Below are 24,777 nucleotides of genomic sequence, written 5' to 3'. Positions count from 1 at the left end.
TTTTTCTCCAGGGGATCTTCCTCAGCCAGGGATTGAACTCATGTCTCCTGCATTGGCAGGCGGATTCTTTACAGCTGAGCCACCGCGAAGCCCAATTTTAAAGCTGCATAACATCAAAAGACAGGATATATTTTAACCAAACTATTGTGACAATAATCACTTCTCAGTGTGTGATTCTAGTGGGAGTAACTGCATCAATCTCTCTCTCAGCCACCTTTAACAGAGTAAATGGTTTACATAAAATGTAAAAAATTAACGTCATAAATATAATCAATCACTATGTACATGTCTTGGTAAAAGGTAGGAATTAAGAAGGAAAATAACCCAATATGTTTATATAATACTTTACAAAGCTACTTTCACACATACAATCTTATCAGTTGGGAGAGCAGATATTATACTCACTACACAATGAAAGAAACTGGTCTGCCCAGCTTAGAGTCATTTAGCCAAGCTCCTCACTGGCAAGATCAAACCAAGAACTTCAGGTTCTTGACTACTGGCTCAGTGTCGAGCTCTAGCTGTCTAACATAAAAAGGCTTCTGCCCTCAAGGAAGTTATCTCTGACACCTAATGCCTTGGCCAGTGTTTCCTAGATGCACTACAAAGAATCTCACCAGTCTCCTGTTCCAACATCATTGTTGCTGTTGTTTAGTCACTAAGTCACATCCGACTCTTTTGTGACCCCATGGACTGTAGTCCACCAGGCTCCTCAGTTCATGGGATTTCCCAGGCAAGAATACTGGAGTGGGTTGCCATTTCCTTCTCCAGGGGATCCTCCTGACATCATATTTTGAATCTAATTCAAGACAATTATGTGAAAAGGTTATTAATATCACTGACAACTAAAAGATGTGAGTTCCTTCTGAAGGCTATAATTATTAATATGAGATTGAATAAAAGTGAATTAGGACAGAGTGCTCCAAACCTATCACTTTGGGACACACAGCGCATTTTGCTTATGGGCATGATACTGCCCCCTAGCGCACAATAACCTTAACAGACTCAGCTAATGCACAGCAACCGCCTTTTATGAATAGACACTGGGCTTCCCAGGTGGCTCAGTGGTGTACAGTCTGCCTGCAGATGCAGGAGACACAGGGCCGATGAAGATCCCTGGAGTAGGAAATGGCAACCCACTCCAGTATTCTTGCCTGGAAAATTCCATGGACAGAGAAGCCTGGTGTGCCACAGTTCTTGGGGTCGCAATGAATTAGACACAACTGAACACAAATACACATGTGTATAAATGCACTTTGCTAAGCATTCTGGAGGGGGAAAAGGAGAACAGGCTAAGTTTGTCACATATGTACAATCACAGCAACCATATAAGGCCTCCCAAGGAATATATAAATATAATGGAGAAGACAGGAAATGTAAAACAAAATCACTGTAATCAAACACAGTATTATAAGTGCTTTAAGAGACTGCAGATAATAAATCACTTGAGTACAAAAAGAATTAGGTAAGCTTCCCTGGAGCAGTAGCATGCACACAATCATTGAAGGACCACAAAAAACTAAAGATACACAGCATGAGCCAAGACCTGGCCTACGAAACACTGGAAGGGTAAACATGTGATCAACACACTGCAGCTTAGCTGGAGCATTAAGTCCGTTGAAAGGAGTGGTAGAAGGTAGCTAGAAAGCAGGCTAAGGTCAGAATGTGAAGGGTCTAGAACTGTGCTATTCAATGTGGTAGCTACTTGCCACATACGCTATTTAAAATTAAATAAAATTAAAAATACATTTTCTGAGTCACTCCAACCACATTTCAAGTCTCCAAAGCTATGTGTGTCTAGTGGTTACCATAGTGGACAGAACAGCAGTGGTACTGGGCAACACTGCAACAGAAGGTTGTATTAAACTACAAAACGTCAATCTTTCGAGGCTGATCAATCCTGCAAGCTCACTCCTCCCCCAAAATGCAGATCTGATCCTTGCCAAAGTCTGTCAATAAAGAAAACCACAGGTCCTAATGCCATAAAAGGTAATAAAAAAGGTTGGTCTCTATCCTTCTAGCCATTTCCAACTGTCAGCTAAAGCAATGAGAAAAGTGTTACACATGGCCTCCTATAAACAATTATCTCTAAAAACATGTGCCAGCTTTTAGAATCTACTTTTTTATTAAGAAAAAGAAAAGACAATTAAGAAACTATGAAAGAAGAAAAAATATTATTCAAGATTTATTGATAATAATAAAGCACAAGAGTAGGAAGTTATTTCCACTGAGTTTCTTTTGAGTATTTAAAGGAAGAACTATCTTTACTCTTCAGACACCTGCTTCACCTCGAAAGAAGTAACATCAAGCATCTTTTCTATCTAATGCACAGCCTATTTCTTTTCTGCAGTTTACAAAATGATAATATTAAAAAAAAAAACAATGTTTATATATATTTGTAGAAAGTAAAATATAAGTCTACTTGAGATCAGGAAGACATACAGAATTCTAAATACAGGGTTCTAAACGTGGTTTAAAGCCAGAAAAACATACAGTCAATTGCTTAGGACAGTTGTCTAAAACTACCATTCTGACCCTACTTATGAAAAGAACTCTGCATTTCTATTTCCTATATACTCCTGCATTTAAAGATGCTCGTAATGATCAGACTGGGAATCTAAAACACCACAGTCCCCTGGAATATAAAAAGTCAACAGAGCAGCACAAAGTCTTAAGTCCTGAGTCATATTTTCTCTGCCTCTCAGTCTTCCCACTAATGTTGCCATGGTGTTCCCTTGACATTAGTCCAGAACACATCTAGATATTCAAAGAAAAATCAACTGCCTCTCAACCAGTTTTTTAAAGTATTCTCTTTGCAAACCGGGCACCAATAAACATTCATGTCCTCTTCAATGAACTCATTCATTGTGATGCCACATGCTCAACTCATCCTGTCAAATGTTAGTAAAGTCCCAAAGAAATCTCAAAAATTCAGAAGTTATATCCAAGTTTTTAGAGAAGCAGAATTTATGTGACCAATAGTAGAGACTGTATTTAAATTCTGATAATGGATAATAGAAGATTTCCAAGCTAGGAGAAGGTAAATGTTAATAATTCTTTTCCATCCACATTTGATAGAATTTGGATCAAGTCTGTATCCTCCTATTTTTCATAACCCAGAAACCCTCTGAAAGACTTTTTTTTCCAGCAGTTTCAATATTCCCCCCCGCCAGAACTCCAAGAGATGGTCTCAAGGAAAACTCCTTATGGGTGTTCCCTTATAAATAGTTTCCTGCTATCTTCCATAGACTTGGATATGATTCTAATTCTGCAATTACACAAAAGACTGCAAGGCTAGTTCAAACTGTCCACCCTAACCAAAACTAACATGCAATATAAATAAGAACCTTTCAAGTGTTATTTTATTTTAAATTATGGTGTCTTAGTGTTACAAGCTCTTAGAGGTTATCTATCTGCTTTCAGTACTTAATAGAAGAAACTGAAGTCATCATCAATAGCTCCTACTGATTAGTATAGTACTCATGGCCAGTGTATGTTTTACTAATAAAAACACTGTGTTTGATCTACATACATGGGAAGAATCCCACCTTACTAAAGAAAAGACTTTTCTTTCTTCTTCCATAATCTCAATTTGATACACGAGCTCTGCACGGGTGAAAGGAAAGGAGTAATAAAGTGAAACATCCTAGACACTGTCCCATCAGGTCATGAAATACACCCTATAGGTCCCTGCTCAGTTATCTATCTGCTTAGTGTTCAATAAGCTTCAATAAAAACCATCCAAAGAATAAACCATCCAAAGTCAAAGCGTGCATGGCTATAGAGAAACAGGGAGGGGATAAAAAAGACAGCAGTAAACAGAGGCGAAGACAAAAAATACATGCAAATCCCCAAGGGACAAATATGCCAACCTTCCCGTAAACTGTGATAAGGGGCCAGGCACATGGCTGAGCGGCTGTCCTTCCCCGGCTTCAGGACAATCCATGGGAGCGGCAGGATCCTGCAGGTGGGCTGATAAATCCTGGCCCTCTCCTCCAGCACGCTGGGGGAGAGGTGAGACTCCAAAGGCCAGTGTTGCAACAAACTCATCCTCCTGCCCTCGCTCTTTAAAGAGTCCATTTATTATGTGCAGTAAATCTGATTAGCATGGCTCTTTTAGTTAAAGTGCGTACTTCATTTCTGCAGCCCTTGGGGCTGCAAGAACAGCCAGACCCCAAGTTTACTTAGGGAGTGTGGCATTAAAGGCAGTGGCAGCAGGAGGTCAGAATCAGTAAGTCTCCTGGAAAACATTTCTTCCTGTCAGCACTGGGCCTCGACACAGACACCTCCCTCCCCTGCCCAAATGCCAAAAAGCAGCACTGGGATGATTTTGACGTGTAGAGCTGGAAGACAGGAGGGTTCCCTGAGAGAAAATGCTCGTAGCAACCAACCAACCTCATTCACCCAAAATAGTAAACAGTTGGTTTCTCTGCTCAGAACCAAAAGGCTTCTGCCAGACAAGCAGCATCACATGACCCAGCTCTCTTCTCTCCTCCTCCTCCCTCCTTTCTTGTGCAAAGTCGCACCAAAGTGGAACAAGGAGCTATAATACTATTTTATTTCACTTGACATTTGCTTTTAAAATGTTTATAGATCAAAGATATCAAACTGGGAGGAGGGGAAGATACTAAGAGAAAAACTCAAAGAATTTACTTTGAAACAAGCCATATCACAACACTAAGAAGGGAACCACAAACAGTGGTTAGCTAGTAAAGGTGCCCGATGAATGAACGAAATGAGTGAAGAGACACATTTCTTAGCAAAGTATTTTGCTGATAAAAATACAGCTCGAGACATACTTGACTTGCTCCTTTAGAAAGAAAAGAAAGGCTCTTAAGCTGACTGACGTCAGAGACAGCGCCCTGCAACAACAGTGGCAGCCCCGAGCCCGAGATCCACAGGTAAGAGCCACACGCCTGCCTCGTCGGCCTCAGTTTCTCTCACCATCTGATTCTGCTCCTTAGACGTCACAGTCCCATCATGCAAGTCACTGAGGAGGCAACTGGGGCGAGTATACGAACAGTGAGCTGAAAACCCTACCCAGCTCATTACAGCAACAGCTGCCACCATGATACTCCCTGGCATTTCCACCTGAAGCAGGTGGTGGTGAAAGGCTGGCGGCACAGCTGGTGCCCGATGTGGCACCTCTTCCTCTCCTCACAAGGTTCATACGCACTTGAAAGCTGTGCAAGGCATACAGGGCAGAGACACAGAAGCAAAAACCTCCATGCAGAGCAATTTGTTCCAACAGGAAAACAGGTGAAGTCTAAGTGTCATTTAATAATCTACGGCATCACCATCACGTGCATAGCCTCCACTCCAGGGACCAAATGGAGGGCTCCGAGTAGACTCACTCATCCTCATCCACCCCCCTGCATGGCAGGATGATCAATAAACATTTGTAAAATGGAAAGGAAAGAAAATGGGAAATGAAAAAGAAAAAATATCAGAAATCCTTAATTTAAGCAACAACTTCTCCCAACAAGACTGTGCGAAGAGATTTATTTGGCTAATGAAAAAATGAAAGTGTTAAGTTGCTCAATCATGTCTGACTCTTTGCAACCCCATGGATGTAGCCCGCATCAGAATACAAATACTACTGATGAAATAATTTGCTGGCGAGGATGGGGAGCAACTGGGACTTTCAGACACTGGGTAGAATGCAAAATGATAATGCCACTTTGGAAAGTTAAACTTATACAACCCAGTAATCTCATTCCTGAGTATTCAAACAAAGGGAAATGAAAACAAATGACCACATAAAGAGCTGGACATGAATACTCAGAGCAGTTTTATTGCCAAAAACTAGGGAGGGGGGAAATCCAAATGTCCTTTAACTTGTGAACAGAATAAAAATTGTGGTGTATCCATACAATGAAATATTATTCAGTGATTTTTAAAAAATCCCTGAACTGCAGGTATAGACATCAGTACATATGACCTGAGAAGCACTGTGCTAAGTGAAACAAGACAAACACGAAAGGCCACACATTTATATGAAATTCAAGAAGAGGCAAAACTGTAAGGGCAGAAATAAGATCAGTGGTTGCCAGAAGCTGGGAGTATTTTTGATGGAAATAGTCTATCTCTTGGTTGTGGTTGTTGCTTGCCTTTTACCAAGATGTACTAAACTGTACTCCTAGAAAGGGTGCCCATTACTGTATATACACTGATCTCAATTAAAAAAAAAGATTATGAAATAATATGCATAGAGACAGAATGGAATCACAGTTAAGAATATAAGAGTTAAGAATATAAGCTCTAGAGCTAGACTGCCTGGGTTTAAATCTTGTCTCTCTCTACCACTTTCCAGCTGCATGACCTTCAGATAACATCTGTATGCCTTCATTTCCTCATCTGGAAAATGCGGATAACAGTATTCATCCCACAGGGGTGCTATCATAAATGATGAAATACCTACAAAGCACTTATGACAGTGCCTGTCCTAAACATGGGATTCAGTAAATGCACGCTGCGGTCATCACACAGTCACAGAACACACAGATAAACATGTCTGGATGGTGGTGGGAATAGGATGTTTTTATTTTCTACTTTTCCCTTTTGTTTATCTGTATCTTCTAAATTTTCTACATTAAACAACTACTGCCTTTATAATAAGCAAAAAAATCCTTTTTAAAAAAAAAAAAAACAATGAAAGAAAGGACACTGGGCTAGAACTCGGGAGCTCTGTTTTTCAGCTGTGCACCTAATTATTAACTACTTAGTTGTAGGACTGCAGAGCATCATCCTCATCTCTAAATGGGAGGCGCTAGAGCTAAGAGGCTCCATTTCTAAAATGGAATGGTTCTATAAGATGTATGGTGGAACTGTGCAAGCTACACCGTTTATTTATTTTTCATTCCATATTTACTGTCTGCCTACCAGGAACCAGGCACCACGACACAGACATAAAAACATTCTATTCACTCCCCTCATGGAGCTTACAATACAGGCTGTTCAAAGAAACAGACAGACGTGTACCCAATTATACAATCATCAGCATGACAAGTACTCTGAGAGGAACATAAAGAGGGGAACTAATTAGGTTGGAAGGAATCAGAGAAGACACGCAAGCCAAGACCTGAATGTTTTGTTTTGTTTTAAAAGTCAAACCAAAAAGATGGGGAAAGGAATTGCAATCAAAGGGAGAGGAAGGTACAAAAGCAAAGATGTGACAATAATTTCTTGGGCAATGGAGGAGAGAGAGAAGGAAAGGACAATCTAACAGCAGTGTGAAATAAAGAGAATCAAGACTCTCTCAGTGGGGAGGCTGGTTAGGAGGAGGGAAATGAGAGGTCAGGCTGTTGATAATCTCCAGAAATCATATAGAACTGTAAATGTTTTATTCTTCTTCAAATATCTATATGTGCCATGAATAAACCTGATAAATATTAGTCTAAGATGTACTTTACTATACTTACAAATACAGCATATAGTTGCAAAAATTTTACAAAAATGTCCTTTCACTTCCATTTTCCATGGTTATTGTTCTTTCAGTAAATATTTATTGAGTGTGCGTTATGCACATGCTAGGTGCTGGGGAAGAAGGGGAGACACAGAGAGTAAGCAAATGAACCACCAGAGAACCAGACTGCTTTTTCGTCTGTCCAAGATCTACTGAGATTCTCTACCCTCTGAAGCATGATAGCGGCAATGTGACAGGAGGCTGAGCGCTTTGCACTTGGAACCAGACAGATCTTTGTTCAAACTCTGGCTTTTACCGCCTACCACCAGTCTGGCTTTGAGTAAGTCACTTAACGTCTCTGAGCTTTCGTCCCTCCTAAAAATGGGGGTAACATCACCAAATTCATGTGGTTTTAGGGTGAATTTAGTGAGACAATCAATCAACAGTCAGTATGCCACAGGTACAGAAAATGTTCAGCAAGTGGTTCTTTCCACTGTTGTTCAACTTCAGTCTTCCACTTTTAGGGCAGCCCACGATTTCCCATTAAACAGACAAAATTACCCTGAGCACAAAATAGGGAGAACAAGGTAAAAAAATCTGTTTAACTAAATTCACATTTTAGTGAATTCACAACTGTTTTCTTATAAAGATGTTGTGCTTGGAACTGACATTCCTTTAGGATTTCTCAAACTGTTAATATCTGCCTACATTACATGACCGAGTAAATTAAATAAAAGCTATCACCCAAAAAAGGGAGCCAGTCACAATCTCCCCTGGGATTCCTTCGTTTGGACTCTGACTAACACTGAGTCATGCAAAGACCAGAGACAACAGAGCATGGATAAGCAGTCGGCACACCATCGGGGAGCAGGCTGACCGGGTCCCGCAAGCACCACTTTCTGAAACAGAAAGGCCGAGACAGAAGAGTTTTCTAACTGGATGTGCCTTTCTTGAGCAATGATGCCTTGAGGAGAAAGAGGCACACCGATTAACATGCTTTTCAAGGAAAAAAATAAGAGGCTGCAACCTTCCTAAAATCACATACTCAAAAATGTTTTAACCATCTTTTTAAAATGTTTAGTTTTTACAAATGACTTTGTACAACACAAAAAGAAACTGTCTTCCTTGGGACCCCAGACTGTAAAGGCCAAAAGGATTTTATTTAAACCTTCCTCCTTAAATTTCCCTCTACAGTGAAACCAGGCAGTGATACTTCAGCCCAAACAGAAGAATTTCAAGTATAGTTTACATTTTTTTTTTTAAACTGAAGTAAAAGTCTACATTTATAAACAGAAAGAGTACCGCACTTTTATGGCTCTTTCTCTCTTTAGTGGTTTACAGTCTTCTTTATACAGACAGTGCCCTGGAGGTAACTGTCATCCTTCCAGGGAACCCCAGGGTCTTTCTGCCCACCTCATGCTACAGAGGGCCCCCTTTTGGAGCTAGTTTCCTCCAGTCTCCTCCTGTCATTAGTGCACAGGGAAGGCAGCAGCTAGAGAAGCTTCTGAACGACAGACATCCCCGCCGTGCTCCGTTTTTCTTCAAGGTCTCCAGGCTGCGCTGTGTATCAGCAAGACGAGCCTAAAGAAACCACAAAGGCAGGTTCTTCCCTTTAGGTAGTGGGGTGCTGAGCCAATGAGGCAAGGAATCCAAGAGTCTGTGCTAGCCTCTCGCATACCACCATCTGCTCTTCCTCAGCAGCCCAGATGCCACCAGCCAAACAAGCTGCCCATATTATAAACTAGCAACCAAGTTATCAGTGCACAGTTCCAGGGAAAAATCTATTAGCCAATGTCAAACTACATTTCTGCTGGCTCTTTCTCATTACTTCATTGTCTTTGATTCTTATCATATGTCTTTGATTCTTCATATTTTTCAAAGTCAAAAGCTGCTAGAACTCCTCCAGCACAAAGTTATCTCCCTTCACTTTTCTCCACTGAAGCAAGAGTATACTGCATGTTAATTCTTCTGCAAATCCAGACATTTTTCCTGGAATTCAGGGTGCTCAGTGGAGACTCACTCACCAGGGTTACATGTTTTCTGTCACAGACATCAATTCTCTAGCCCATAGAGACACACACGAGACCCAGTCTGCAGACAGTACACACAGGGCAGCCACTGAACTACATGGTGTCTGTAACGTGCTGGCTGGAAGAAGCTTTAGCCCTTTAAGATACTGAGTTTATTTATTTATTTATTTTTTGCCATTCCCTGTAACATGCAGGATCTTAGTCCCCTGACTAGGGATCAAACTCATGCCCTCTGCACTGTGAGCTCAGAGTCTAAACCAGTCGATCACCAGGAAGAACCCTAGGATAGTGAGTTCATTGAACTTCTTATACTCAGAGAGTCAATTCCAATTTGCAATGCTTCATAATTTTAAAAAGACTAGAGTCCATCAAACATCTTAACCTGAGATTGATATTATTCAATAACCAAAAAAAATTTTATCAAGATTGTACTGCAAAGAAAGTATCAACACTTCCTAGGATATTTAAAAAGAAATAAACTAAGGTTGCAGAGACCCACTGAAAAGATTCAGTTAAATTTCAATAAGAACAATTAATAATGTGATGGAATTCCAGTTGAGCTATTTCAGATCCTAAATGATGATGCTGTTAAAGTGCTGCACTCAACATGCCAGCAAATTTGGAAAACTCAGGCATGGCCACAGGACTGGAAAAGGTCAGTTTTCATTCCAATGCCAAAGAAGGGCGATGTCAAAGAATGCTCAAACTACCACACAATTGCACTCATCTCACAGGCTAGCAAAGTAATGTTCAAAATTCTCCAAGCCAGGCTTCAACAGTACCTGAGCCAAGAACTTCCAGATGTTCAGGTTGGATTTAGAAAAGGCAGAGGAACCAGAGATCAAATTGCCAATATCTTGTTGGATCACAGAAAAAGCAAGCAAATTCCAGAAAAACATCTACTTCTGCTTTATTGATTACACCAAAGCCTTTGACTCTGTGGATCACAACAAACTGTGGAAAATTCTTAGAGAGATGGGAAAACCAGACCACCTTACTTGCCTCCTGAGAAATCTGTATGCAGGTCAAGAAGCAACAGTTAGAACTGGACATGGAACAACAGACTGGTTCCAAATCGGGAAAGGAGTACGTCAAGGTTGTATATTGTCATCCTGCTTATTTAACTTATATGCAGAGTACATCATGCGAAATGCCGGGCTGGATGAAGCACACTGGAATCAAGATTGCCAGGAGAAATATCAATAACCTCAGATATGCAGATGACACGACCCTTATGGCAGAAAGTGAAGAGGAACTGAAGAGCCTCTTGATGAAAGTGAGAGGAGAATGAAAAGCTGGCTTAAAACTCAACCTTCAAAAAATGAAGATCAATGGCAAATAGATGGGGAAACAATGGAAATAGTGACAGACATTATTTTCTTGAGCTCCAAAATCGCTGCAGGTGGTGGCTGCAGCCAAAGACACTTGCTCCTTGGAAGAAAAGCTATGACCAAACTAGACAGCATATTCAAAAGCAGAGACATTACTTTGCCAACAAAGGTCCATCTAGTCAAGGCTATGGTTTTTCCAGTAGTCATGTATGGATGTGAGAGTTGGACTATAAAGAAAGCTGAGCACAGAGGAATTGATGCTTTTGAACTGTGGTGTTGGACAAGACTCTTGAGAGTCCCTTAGACTGCAAGGAGATCCAACCAGGCCATCCTAAAGGAAATAAGTCCTGAATATTCATTGGAAGGACTGATGCTGAAGCTGAAACTCCAATACATTGGCTACCTGATGCAAAGAACTGACTCCTTGGAAAAGACCCTGATGCTGGGAAAGATTGAAGGCGGGAGGAGAAGGGGACAACAGAGGATGAGATAGTTGGATGGCATCACAAACTCGATGGACATGAGTTTGAGCAAGCTCCAGGAGCTGGTGATGGACAGGGAAGCCTGGAGTGCTGCAGTCCATGGGGTCACAAAGAGTTGGAAACAATTGAGCAACTGAACTAACTAATTAATAAAGAACCCGCCTGCCAATGCAGAGACAAAAGAGATGCAAGAATCTGGAAGATTCCCTAGAGAAGGAAACGGCAACCCACTCCAGTATTCTTGCCTAGAGAATCCCATGGACAAAGGAGCCTCGAGGGCTTTGGGGTTGCAGTCCGTGGGGTTGCAGAGTCAGACCCGACTGAAGTGATTCAGCACGTAGATGCATGCAATTCATTTCAGAGCTTTAAAGATAAATGGTTAAGAAAGTTCAAAGCTGGATTGGGGCTTCTCTGTACAACTTTGTTATTTTAAGGAAACAAATATTATATTGTTCTATAATTGAAAATTAATTTTAAAAATTAAAAATTGACCACCACTTGCTTTGTAATTAAAAAAAAAATTAACCTAGATTCCTCAAATTTCTTAGGTCTCAAATTCTCAGAAAATTTCAGGATAAATGCTGCATCTGGTCAGAAGTCAGGCCAATGTATCAATACATCAGCCTTTTAGAAAACAGTAACTTTCTCCTGTTGTTGTTGTTAAAAGAATGTGTTTGCTAAAGAGTGCTCTTAAATACTTTTAGGAGGGCTTCACTTTTTTGGTTTGCATACATAGGGACTATGTGCTTCCCAGGTGGCTCGGTGGTAAAGAATCCACCTGCCAACAAAGCAGATTCAGGTTGACCCCTGGGTTGGAAAGACTCCCTGGAGAAGGAAACAGCAACCCACTTCTGTATTCTTGCCTGAGAAATCCCACGGACATAGGAGCCTGGTGAGCTACAGTCCACAGGATCCCAACGAGTCAGACGCAACTTAGCAACTAAATGACAACAAAGGAACATATAACATTATTCATATGCGTGACTAATTAAGAAATAGGTCTTTTAAAATTAGACTTAAAAAAGGAAATAGTAACTTTTCTGAGTAGTAAAACTAGGTGAATGGTAAAGAAAAGTTAAAATTACCTCTAAACCTTACATTTTAATGAAAAGCAACAGAGAACTAAAAAATTATTTTCTGAATCCAAGTCTTATAATAAACTTCATTCCCACAAATTCAAGCAATCAAAATGACAAAGAGAGGCATAGCAAAATAGTCACTTAACTAAGTGAGAACCTAGCAAAGGGTTTGATCAAACAGAATCCTCAATTTAGAATCTCAAGATATGTGATAAGGGACACTTTAAAATTATGAAATATTCCAAGTTGAAGTTGACTCTTGAGTATACAATCTTCTAGGAAACTCAGATATGCCAACTATTCACGTGCATTGTCTTAAAACCCTGGCTCAAAAAAAAAAAAAAAAAAAAAAAAAACCCTGGCTCAAAACTTACCTATTGCAAGAAACCTTCCTCAATTATCCTCTGAAAGCTCTGGTCACTCCACCTGCTGTACATTCTTATAAGGATAAGCATAACATTTTCTCTTATTTTGTAGTATAATGACCAAGTCTATCTTGAGCTGAATGTTAAACTATTTGTTGAAAAGGATTAACATCTTGATTATTTTATTTTGCCATAAAATAAAACAGGGCTCTATCCAACAGATACTCAGTTCAGTTCAGTTGCTCAGTCTTGTCCGACTCTGCGACCCCATGAACCGCAGCACACCAGGCCTCCCTATCCATCACCAACTGCTGGAGTCTACCCAAACCCATGTCCATTGAGTCAGTGATGCCATCCAACCATCTCATCATCTGTCATCCCCTTCTCCTCCTGCCCTCAATCTTTCCCAGCATCAGGGTCTTTTCAAATGAGTCAGTTCTTCTCATCAGGTGGCCAAAGTATTGGAGGTTTTCTTGTTGTTTTTTTTTTTTACTTGAAATACTGTCAGTTCTTTTTTTTTTTTTTTAACTTTACAATATTGTATTGGTTTTGGAATATATTAACATGAATCCACCACAGGTATACACGTGTTCCCCGTCAGTCCTTCCAAAGACCACCCAGGACTGATCTCCTTTAGGATGGACTGGTTGGATCTCCTTGCAGTCCAAGGGATTCTCGAGAGTCTTCTCCAACACCACAGTTCAAAAGCATCAATTCTTCGGCACTCAGCTTTCCTTAGAGTACCAACTCTCACATCCATACATGACCACTGGAAAAACCATAAGCCTTGACTAGACGGACCTTTGTTGACAAAGTAATGTCTCTGCTTTTCAATATGCTATCTAGGTTGGTCATAACCTTCCTTCTAAGGAGTAAGCATCTTCTAATTTCATGGCTGCAATCACTATCTGTAGTGATTTTGGAGCCCCCAAAAATAAAGTCTGACACTGTTTCCCCATCTATTTGCCATGAAGTGATGGGATTGGATGCCATGATCTTAGTTTTCTGAATGTTGCACTTTAAGCCAACGTTTTCACTCTTCTCTTTCACTTTCATCAAGAGGCTTTTTAGTTCCTCTTCACTTTCTGCCATGACAGTGTTGTCATCTGCACATGTGAGGTTATTGATATTTCTCCCGGCAATCTTGATTCCAGCTTGTGTTTCTTCCAGTCCAGCGTTTCTCATGATGTACTCTGCATAGAAGTTAAATAAGCAGGGTGACAATATACAGCCTTGACGTACTCCTTTTCCTATTTGGAACCAGTCTGTTGTTCCATGTCCAGTTCTAACTGTTGCTTCCTGATCTGCATACAGGTTTCTCAAGAGGCAGGTCAGGTGGGTGGTCTGGTATTCCCATCTCCTTCAGAATTTTCCACAGTTTATTGTGATCCACACAGTCAAAGGCTTTGGCATAGTCAATAAAGCAGAAATAGATGTTTTTCTGAAACTCTCTTGCTTTTACCACGATCCAGCAGACGTTGGCAATTTGATCTCTGGTTCCTCTGCCTTTCCTAAAACCAGCTTGAACATCTGGAAGTTCACAGTTCACATATTGCTGAAGCCTGGCTTGGAGAATTTTGAGCATTAGTTTACTAGCGTGTGAGATGACTGCAATTGTGTGGTAGTTTGAGCATTCTTTGGCATTGCCTTTCTTTGGGATTGGAAGGAAAACTGACCTTTTCCAGTCCTGTGGCCACTGCTGAGTTTTCCAAATTTGCTGGCATATTGAGTGTAGCACTTTGACAGCATCATCTTTTAGGATCTGAAATAGCTCAACTGGAATTCCATTACCACCACTAGCTTTGTTCGTAGTAATGCTTTCTAAGGCCCACTTGACTTCACTTTTCAGGATGTCTGGCTCTAGGTGAGTGTGAGTGATCACACCATCGTGATTATCTGGGTTGTGAAGATCTTTTTTGTACAGTTCTTCTGTGTATTCTTACCACCTCTTCTTAATATCTTCTGCTTCTGTTAGGTCCATACCATTTCTGTCCTTTATTGAGCCCATCTTTGCATGAAATGTTCCCTTGGTATCTCTAATTTTCTTGAAGAGATCTCTAGTCTTTCCCATTCTACTGTCTTCCTCTATTTCTTTGCATTGATCGCTGAGGAAGGCTTTCTTATCTCTACTTGCTATTTTTTGGAACTCTGCATTCAGATGGGAATATCTTTCCTTTTCTTCTTTGCTTTTTGCTTCTCTTATTTTCACAGCTATTTGTAAGGCCTCCTCAGACAGCCATTTTGCTTTTTTGCATTTCTTTTTCCTGGGGATGGTCTTGATATCTGTCTTCTGTACAATGTCACAAACCTCCATCCACAGTTCATCAGGCACTCTGTCTATCAAATCTAGTCCCTTAAATCTATTTCTCACTTCCACTGTAGAGTCATAAGGGATTTGATTTAGGTCATACCTGAATGGTCTAGTGGTTTTCCCTACTTTCTTCAATTTAAGTCTGAATTTGGCAATAAGGAATTCATGATCTGAGCCACAGTCAGCTCCCAATCTTGTTTTTGCTAACTACAGAGCTTCTCCATACTCAGTAAACATTATCAAATACCCACAGAATCTAACCCACTATCTTTCAACCAGATGCTCACTAATTACTGAACCCTTAGCAATGTTGTCATCGCTGCCAGATCCCAGACAAAGGCAAGTGGTAAAAGGTCAAACTCAAATTAGCCCCTAGTAGTGATAAGGTCTAGACTGTGGTGGTCTGTGTTTATGTTAAAATAGAGTTTAAAAAATTATTCATGAGTCTTATCCAAGCTCTTTCACACTGTATCTAATCAAGAGACTGCATGGTTTTCATAGTTTAGGAGCTCTTAAGTTGAAGGTACAGCCCTGAGCTCTAGCACTTATCAGCTAGGTTCAAGTTTAGTTTCTAGCTAGGTTTCTAGCTAGGTTTCTAGCTAGGTTCCAGTTTAACTCAAGGCAAAATTTTACTTAACTTGAAGGACTGCTGTTGGAGCTAAATGAGATGACTATTTAAAGTGCCTACTACAAGGGAGGCAGTCAATACTTGGTACTTACCATTACTGTCAACACAGTTAATTATAAAGCTAAAAAAATTATTCACAATATAAATTTTACTACACTATGACATTAATTCCCTGATAAAATATGGTACATAAAATACAGTCCCTTCTCAAATGTGACCTGCTTACCACTATGCTAAACTTCCCTAGAAAAATGATCTCTGCTGCGAGGTAGTTTGTCAGGGATCTCGGGAAGAAGATTTTGTACTCACATAAAGACATATGTCCCAGCAAAACCCAGTGTTATGCAACATTTTCACATTAACACATCTTAGAATCCAAAAGCCCAACTTTCTACTGTTAACAAACTACTGTATTCATCCCCTGGTCCCTCACAATCCACGTCACTTGCATCTCAAGATGTGGCTGCAGTGTCCAAAGAAGGTGGGCTTTCACATGGCTTACTCAGCAAACCTGTTAAGAATCCTAACCAAAGTCCTGATTGGAGAGAGATTAAATTAACACCAGTGGTTTCCAAGATGGTGCAGTGGTAAAGAAGCCATAAGAGATGTGGGTTTGATTCCTGGGTCAAGAAGATCCCCTGGAGGAGGGCATGGCAACCCACTTCAGTATTCTTGCCTGGAGAATTCCAAAGACAGAGAAGCCTGGCGGGCTACAGTCCATGGGGTTGCAACGAGTCGGACACAAGTGAAGTGACTTAGCATGCACACACAAATGAACAACAAACTATCACATCATAACCATTAGACGAGTCAAAAACGTTTAAGGGTTTATAATACCTACGTCGAACAGAGAGGTGGGGAAAATGGTACTGTCATACAGGACCAGTGGAATGGGAAGCATTATAGTCTAAAAAACAATTTGAATACTGCATTTATGGAACTTAAAAATACATATTCTCTTTAACTCATCAGTCCCACTCCAAAAAATAGGCACCACAGAAATAAAAACAAAACATATGTAAAAAGGACGTTTACTGCAACAAGCTTGTAATAGCAAAAGAGAAAGAAACAAAACGAATACAATATCCTCTGATATGGGAAATGTCTGACTATGTTAAAGTACTGGATTGGCCAAAAGGTTCCTTCAGTTTTTAAGTAAAAACAAAAGATACATTTGTCATTTTCACAAAGAACTTTACTGGACAAGATATTCACCACTTTGTTCCATTACCTTCTGCCATTTTTCAGGCAACTTCATAATTCCATATCCCCAAAACTTTTCATCTGTTTGAGCAAAGAACTGTTCCTGGTGCCTTTTACCGTCTTTCAGGGAACTGAAAGCTTTTCCATACAAGAATTTTGTAAAGATGGAAACAAATGGAAATCTGAAGGTGCAATGTCTGGTGAATAAGACAGATGAATCATAACCCCTCAGCCAAGCTGCAACAGTTTCTGCCTGGTCATCAAAGAAACACGCAGTCTTGTATTATCCGATGAAGATCAGAGGTTTTCTGTTGACTAATTCTGGATGCTTTTCATCAAATACTGCCTTCACTTGGTCTAACTGGGAGCAGTACTTGTTAGAATTAATTGTCCCCTTTTCCAAAAGGAGCTCATAATAGAGGACTCCCTTCCAGTCCCACCATATACATGACAGCACTTTCTCTGGATGAAGACCGACTTTGGGTGTGGTTCATTTCATTTGCTCCATGATCTCTTCCGTTCCACACTATTATACAGTATCTACTTTTCATTGCCCATCAAAATATGTTTTAAAACCAGAACATTTTCATTACGCTTCAGTAGAAAATTGCATGCAAAAATATAGTCAAGGTCTTTCTCGCTTAACTTACATGGAACCCAAACATCAAAATGATTACCATAACCAAGCGGGTGCAAATGATTTTCAAAACCTGATTTGGGTATTTGGAGTAGGTCATGTTGAAATGCTGATTGTTCTTAATTAATGTCTTGATTTGATCGCTATCAACTTCAACTGGCCTACATGATTGATGGTGAAGCATTGTCCAGCAAGGTATCTCTAGCATTAAACTTCGCAAGCCACTTTGACATGTTCAGTCAGTCACAGTACCTTCTCCATACACTTTTTTTTTTTTGGTTTCAGTTGCATTTTTACCTTTTCAGTTTCATTTTTAACCTTACCTTTTATTCCAAATTCTTTTTTGTGTTTCAGTTGTGTTTTTACCTTTCTTGAAATAATAAAGCATAGTATGCCAAAAGTGTTGCTTTTTTTCTTACATCTTCAATACTGAAATGGCTACACAAAAACTCATCAATTTTGATAAGTTCCCAGAAACAGTATCCGAGGATTCCCTTTTTTCCACATCCCCATCAATATGTCATTTGTGTTCTTTTTGATGACAGCCATTCTGACCGGTGTGAGGTAACATCTCACTGTGGTTTTGATTTGCACTTCCCTGATGATTAGCAATGTTGAGCATCTTTTCATGAACCTGTTGGCCATCTGCATCTTTGGGAAAATGTCTATTCAGGTCTCCTGCCCATTTTAAAGTTGGGCTGTTTACTTTTTTTTTTTATGTTGAGTTGTATTAACTTTTTATAGAATTTGGATACTAACCTCTTATCAGTCACATCATTTGCAAATATTCTCTCCTATTCAGCCAGCTGTCTTTTCATTTTGCGAATGGTTCCCTTTGCTGTGCAAAAGCTTTTTAAGTTTAATTAGGTCCTATCTGTTTATTTTTGCTTTTATTTCCTTTGTTTGAGGAGACAGATTCAAAAATATATTGCTATGATTTATGTCAGAGTGGTCTACCTATGTTTTCTTCTAGGAGTTCTAAGGCTTTCAGTCTTACCTTTATGTCTTTAATCTACTGACTTTATTTTTGTTTATGATGTTAGGGAACGTTCTAATTTCACTCTTTTACATGAAACTATCCAGTTCTCTCAGCACCACATACATTCTTGCCTCCTCTGTCATAGACTAATTGACCAGAAGCGCATGTGTGTATTTCTGGGCTTTATATTCTGTCCCACTGATCCATGTGTCTGTTTTGTGTACTGTAGCTTTGTATATAGTCTGAAGCCAAGGACTATGATTGTGATTCCTCCAGCTCTGTTCTTTTTTTCCCAGGACTGTTTTGCTATTTGGGGTCTTTTGTGCTTCCATACAAATTTTTAAACTATGCGTTCTAGTTCAGTGAAAAATGCCACTGATAATTTGATAGGGATTGCACTGAAACTATGCGTTGCTGGTATGGTCATTTTAACAATAGTAATTCTTCCAATCCAAGAACACAGTATATCTTTCCATGTGTTTGTGTCGTCTTCAATTTCTTCCAACAGTATCTTATAGTTTTCTGAGGACAGGTCTTTTACCACCTTAGGCAGGTTCATTCTTTGGTATTTCATTCTTTTTGATGTGATGGTAAAAATAATTGTTTCCTTCACTTCTGATAGTTCACTGTTAGTGTATATCTTGTATATAAATATAAGATTTCTGTATATTAATTTTATATCCAAAACCTTTACCAAATTCACTGATGAGCTTCAATAGTTTTCTGATGGCATCTTTAGGATTTTCTATGTATAGTATCATGTCATTTGCAAACAGTGACAGTTTTACTTCTTCCTTTCCAATTCAGATTCCTTTTATTTATTTTTCTTGTCTGATTACTGTAGCTAAGATTACAAATACTGTGTTGAATAAAGTGCCAAGTGGGAGCATCCCTGTCCTGTTCCTGATTTTATGACTTCAAAAGATTTATTCAATTATCTCACTCTGACTGCCACATTCATCAGTTGATGTTTTTCTATACCATGTTTCTAAAACAACAACATCCTCCCCAATTTATCACCACTTTCACAGCATAAGCAGAGTTAAGATATACAGAAGGTAAACACTACTTACAAAAAGTTAACCCAATGCACCAGCTACCAGCAAGCACAGATGAAACACACAAAAACTGACTCTATAAAATATAACCATGACTGCAACAGGATAACTATAGTTAACAGTGCTATATGAAATACAGGAGAGTTGTTAAGAGAGTAAATCCTAAGAGTTCTCATCACAACAAGAATTTTTTTTCCTTTTTTCTTTTCATCTTACTTTTTATTGTACCATATGAGAAGATATCCGGATGTTTGCTCAAGCTATTTTGGTAATCATCTCAGAATATATGTAAACCAAACCATCATGCTGTTTGCTTTAAATTTACACAGTGGTATATGTCAATTGTTTCCCAATGAAACTGGAAAAAAATTTAAAACCACAAAACGTTCTTGTACACACTATTATTTCAATTCTTCAACAGCCAAATACAATAAATACTGATCACGCTGATTATGGCTAGTGAGTTGACTAGGATAGATGGTGGTTTCCATTAACAGCTGTTGAAAACCACTGTGTACCCAAACAGAAGTGCATGTTAATATTAGAAACCAAATTCTTACATTATAAAAAAGTGGCCCCAAATTACAGTTTCTATGGCAAGAACCTATTGTTAACATTCCTCCACATTAAAGAAACTTCCGATTGAGATACTTTTTGTATCTAAAGGTAGGGCCAGGGGTTCCTGAATGAAGCAACGAGTTCAACCCACAGAAAGTGATAGTATGTATAAATAAATTTAATTGGAGACAGACAAATCCATTTTCAAATACTCCATCAGCATCTGTGCTTTAAAGTTTTTGTCATTTACTTAATCAAATGGGAAACTAAACTGTCTAGGAGAAACACTTATTCTTCCCTAGAAACCACTATGCTAATTTTAGTAACAGCTCACTTGCCAGGTACTGTTCTAGATGCTCTACACATATCAACTCCTTTAATCCTCACACAAACCCAGGGTTCTCACTCAGGGTGACTTTGCCCAGAAGGAGACAAATGGAAATATCTGGGGACATGCTTGCTTGTTACACTGGAGGGTGCTACTGGCATCTAGTAGGTACAGCGGCCAGGTGAACTGCTGAACACTCTACAAAGCACAGGACTGCCTCCACGACTCCCCCACATGGATGACCCAGCCCCCAACGTCGACGGTGCTGAGGCTGAGAAACTCTGCAATGATGCTATGAGGAAGGCACCACTGTTGTTCCCATTTTTCAGATGAAGCAACTGAGGCACCAAGAAGATAAGTAATTTGCCTAAGGTCATACATCTAGCATATGGCAAAGCCAGGATCTGAGGTCTAGCTCCAGAGCCCTTTCTCTTAATCTGTCCTAAGAAAAAAGCACTAGTTGGGAGGCTTACCTACAACTTTCTCCCCCTCTTCCTGGCTTCCAGACTTATTTGGGAGAATGTATCATTTATTTGTTCATTCATTTGAAATCCAATCTATCTGCCCATCCATTCATTCAGCAAGTATTTGTTGAGGGTACATGCCAGGTCTGCTCAAGGCAATTCTAGGTGAACAGGATCTCTGTTCTTGTGGCACATGCGTTCCTCACTAATATTCCCCTACAGTCCTTGCTAGCGAACATGCTAAGCATGATCACACTTGTGCCTGGAAAGTGTTTCCCCAGGAAAAACCCTCACTTCCTTCACATCTCTGCTTAAATGTCACTTCCTCAGAAAGGCCCTCCTTGACCACCATTTTTTTTTTCTTTTTTTTCTTAGGCCTCACCCCACAGTTTGTAGGATCTTAGTTCCTCAATTAGGGCCTGAACCCACACCCTGGGGAGTAAAAGCGCGGAGTCTTAACCACTGGACTGCCAGGGAATTCCCATGACCACCATTTCTAAATTAGTTACAAGCTCTTATCATCCATCCCCTTTCTCTACTTTTTGAAACAGCACTTATCATTCCTAATATCTCATTGTCACTACCTCTCTTTTAGGCCTCCCTCTTACCAACAGAACCTAAACTCCATGAGAGATCTACCTCCAGAACTGGGAAGTCTACGTGGCCTCTTCAACCAAACCGTTTCTTCAAGACTATGGCCCCTCACCTGGATCCTAAGACTGCTCCTTACTTGGTCTCCCTGCCATCTTTCTTCGGTGCGTGCACAGCGGCTTCTGTCATGTCCAACTCCATACAACCCTAAGGACTGGCACCTGCCAGGCTCCTCTGTCCATGGGATTCTCCAGGCAAGAATACTGGAGTGGGTTACCATTTCCTACTCCAGGGGATCTTCCCCACCCAGGGATCAAACCTGTGTCTCCTCCACTGGCAGGTGGGTTCTTTCTTAGGCCCCTTCAATTCATCTTCTCCACTGAAACCAGAAGAATTTTTCTAAAGTGCAAGTCTGATGTCGTGTCTCTACTGAAAGCCCTGCCCCCAGGACACACATTACACTGCTCTTAGGATACCGTCTAAACTCCTAACATGACTTTTAAAACGCCCTCGTATCTGTGAGCTACTCTTACCATTTACCATTTTATGTTTTATAGCTGTAGTCACAGCGACAGCAGGACTAGCTAGTATGCGCTGAGCACTGGCTATGCACCATGCACTAATCTAGGGGCGTTACATGTCTGTAATCTGTGGGGTAGGAATTACTGCTATGCTTGTTTTCAGATGGGGAAACTGAGGCACAACTAAATAACTGTCCAAGGGCAATCAGTAAGCAGTAGGGCCAGGAATGTAAATCCGAGAAGACAGGTTCTAGAGCCCACCCTCAAATCTATGATATTCCACCATCTCTACACACAGCTGTAACAGAAGCCCATGAGCTCCTTGAAGGTGCTGTTTTACTTCCCACCGTCAGATCTTCACATTGTTCTTTCTGCTGGACCATCCCTCAGATCACTGCTTAAACATCCCTCTAAGAGGCCTTCCTGCAACATACCCTGGCTTTGTTGGGATCCCTCTGCCCTGCTCTCCCATGGCACTCTGAATTTCCCATTATGACTCCCATTCTCTGTTACTGTAATTACTGGTCTGCCTTCACCAATAAACTTCAGGCTGCACGAGGACAAGAGCCATGTCTGTGTTGTTCACCACTGTACCCTGGCATGGCCCTGGGATATGCCAGGGGCTGAGAGAACCATTTCACATGGCACTGGCACCATGCAGCCTTCCCCAAATCCCAGCCCAAAGCAATTCATTGCTTCTCTAAGAGCCCTGCCCCCAGGACACACATTACACGCTTCATATTTTGCTATACAGTATCTATTAAAAATGATGTATATATGTGTCCTTTTCCTGTATGCTGGTGAAAAGCAGCCATATCTTTACAGGTTTATGTGAGCTTTCAAGTGACGCTTACAAATTTTGCTCTTAAAAAAAAAAGTAATTATTGTGTACAAGGGACCTCTCTGTATTATATCTTACAACTGCCTATGAATCTATGATTAACAAAAACTTCAAAAGATAATTACTGAAAGAAATGGACTGATAAATAATTACTCAAGAGTTTAAAATGACTCCCCACTATCCGTTTAAGGCCAAACTGTCCAATTTAACATTCGGGATCTTCAATTATCCAGCTCCTTATTACCTTTTCAACCCAGTCTTCTCTTCCAGCTTTCCTGTACCTCCTATTCTGATCAAGGTGAAAGCCTTATTCTTTCTTACATAGCAGCCTCGTCTAGTTTCCAAAGCTTGCCTTAGGATACTCCATCTGCCTGAACAGCATGGGATTCAAACCTTCCCGCCTTCGACTCCTCATCTACTCTAACAGTACTTTTCCTCTAAGGTCCAGCGCTAATCTTATCTCCACTGTGAAGTTTTCCTAACCTCATTTCCTTCTTTTTTCTTAGGATTTTATAATCCTCAATAACCACAGTATCTCCAACAAGAAATTTGTTGAGTCTCAGAATCATTCCTTTACACTTCTGAGGAATCCTAGCAGAGTGTTACATGCATATATATATATATATATGTATATGTATGTGTGTGTATATAAAATCAGTAATAAATAAATACTTGCTGATTAAGAGATCTCATTAGCCCATGCACATTATCAACCCTCGATCACCCAGAATAACAGAAAAGCCAGCGCACAGAGAGACAACCTGTTGGTCCGGCCACACCTATACTCATATTAAATACTGTGGTTGTTGCCAGTTGCACAGGTAGTCACAAGGTTGCCACAAATGGTCTAGCTGCACAAGTCTTCGCTTGTCAGGGTCTAAGGCTTTCCCAGCTTATCATTCCATACTGACAAACAACTGTATAACTTTTCCTCATCAGTGACACAAAGATAAAAATAAGCAGAGGGAGTCATATTCTAAACCTTTGCTGGTTCACACCTTCTCCTAATAGGGAGATCATTGTTTGGGCACAAAAGATCATCTATTTGAACTCTCTCACTGGGCAAATACCTTGTTTGTATCAACAAAGTGCTTTTGTAAATAGAACAGAGTGACAACATCAGTAAGAATTTCAAAGAGAGGCTTGCCAAAGAAAATCCCTGGGATGATCGACTCTTGGGCTAATCCAGAATTGACAAAGAGCCAAATTCTTCCCACAGTCCACAGAGATCTGCCTCGGCCTACCACTACTCTCCCTAGGTCAAAGTTTCTAACTCCTCAGACTCTCTGCTTAGGTTCTCGTTCTCATCCAACTAGTCAAAGTTTTCTTATCACAACACACCAAATACCTGAAAAGCTGTTTTTCATCCTGAATTTTTGTTTTTACCTGGTAGAAACTACAGCTTGCTCCCAGAGGGATTTCAAAATGCCTAAGCATCTCTCCGAAAAACTCCTCAAATACTTTGCTATTAAAAAAAATTTCCCAACATCTTTCTGTCTTGGCAGGCCCTGCTGAAATCCCCCCACCCCCCTCATAAGGAGGAATCTGAGTAAAAACACTACCAGTTCAAGTTCCCTCAGGCAGATTTCCAGCCCCAATGCAAGGCCACGAGGTTAAACATTTCTCAATGACGCAGGCTCCCTCAGAGGGAGGAACAAGAAAAAATAAATAAATAAAAACTTATTCTTCCCAGTGCAATAAATCAAGAGACAACAGCCAAGCTCTAAAAAATAAAGGGTGCGTGAAATTCAACTATAGACTCTCTGGTCTGCCAAGGCCACAAGTAGGAGCACAGAACTGGGATGAGAACTGCAGGGTGGGAGAGAAGGCAGCTGCAGGAGCAGCAGTCCAGCCAAATGGACAGACGTTCTTGAGGTCCTTGAGAGAAGCTCAGAATACTAATACTGTGTACATTTCCAGCCACTATATAACTTATGGTAACTAGAGCAACTAAAGCCAAGTAGTC

The 24,777-nt window shown here is 40.3% G+C and overlaps 1 protein-coding gene across 8 annotated transcripts in view; it reads right to left on the bottom strand.

Moving 5' to 3' along the window:
* The window catches only part of MRTFA (myocardin related transcription factor A), a 207,750-nt gene that overhangs the window by 59,007 nt on the left and 123,966 nt on the right, over positions 1-24,777 (bottom strand). Inside the window, exon 1 of one of the 8 annotated variants that reach the window (XM_025282810.3) lies at positions 3,873-4,271. The exons of the other annotated variants lie outside the window; for them this stretch is intronic. Within the exon in view, the coding sequence (XP_025138595.1) occupies positions 3,873-4,080 (208 nt within the window). The 5' untranslated portion in view covers positions 4,081-4,271. Of the gene's footprint in view, positions 1-3,872; positions 4,272-24,777 lie in introns of those variants that run through there. 8 annotated transcript variants of the gene reach the window in all.

The sequence above is a fragment of the Bubalus bubalis genome, chromosome 4, assembly GCF_019923935.1.
Source record: "Bubalus bubalis isolate 160015118507 breed Murrah chromosome 4, NDDB_SH_1, whole genome shotgun sequence".
Lineage (NCBI taxonomy): Eukaryota > Metazoa > Chordata > Mammalia > Artiodactyla > Bovidae > Bubalus > Bubalus bubalis.
This window is presented reverse-complemented; position numbering and strand designations above follow the sequence as displayed.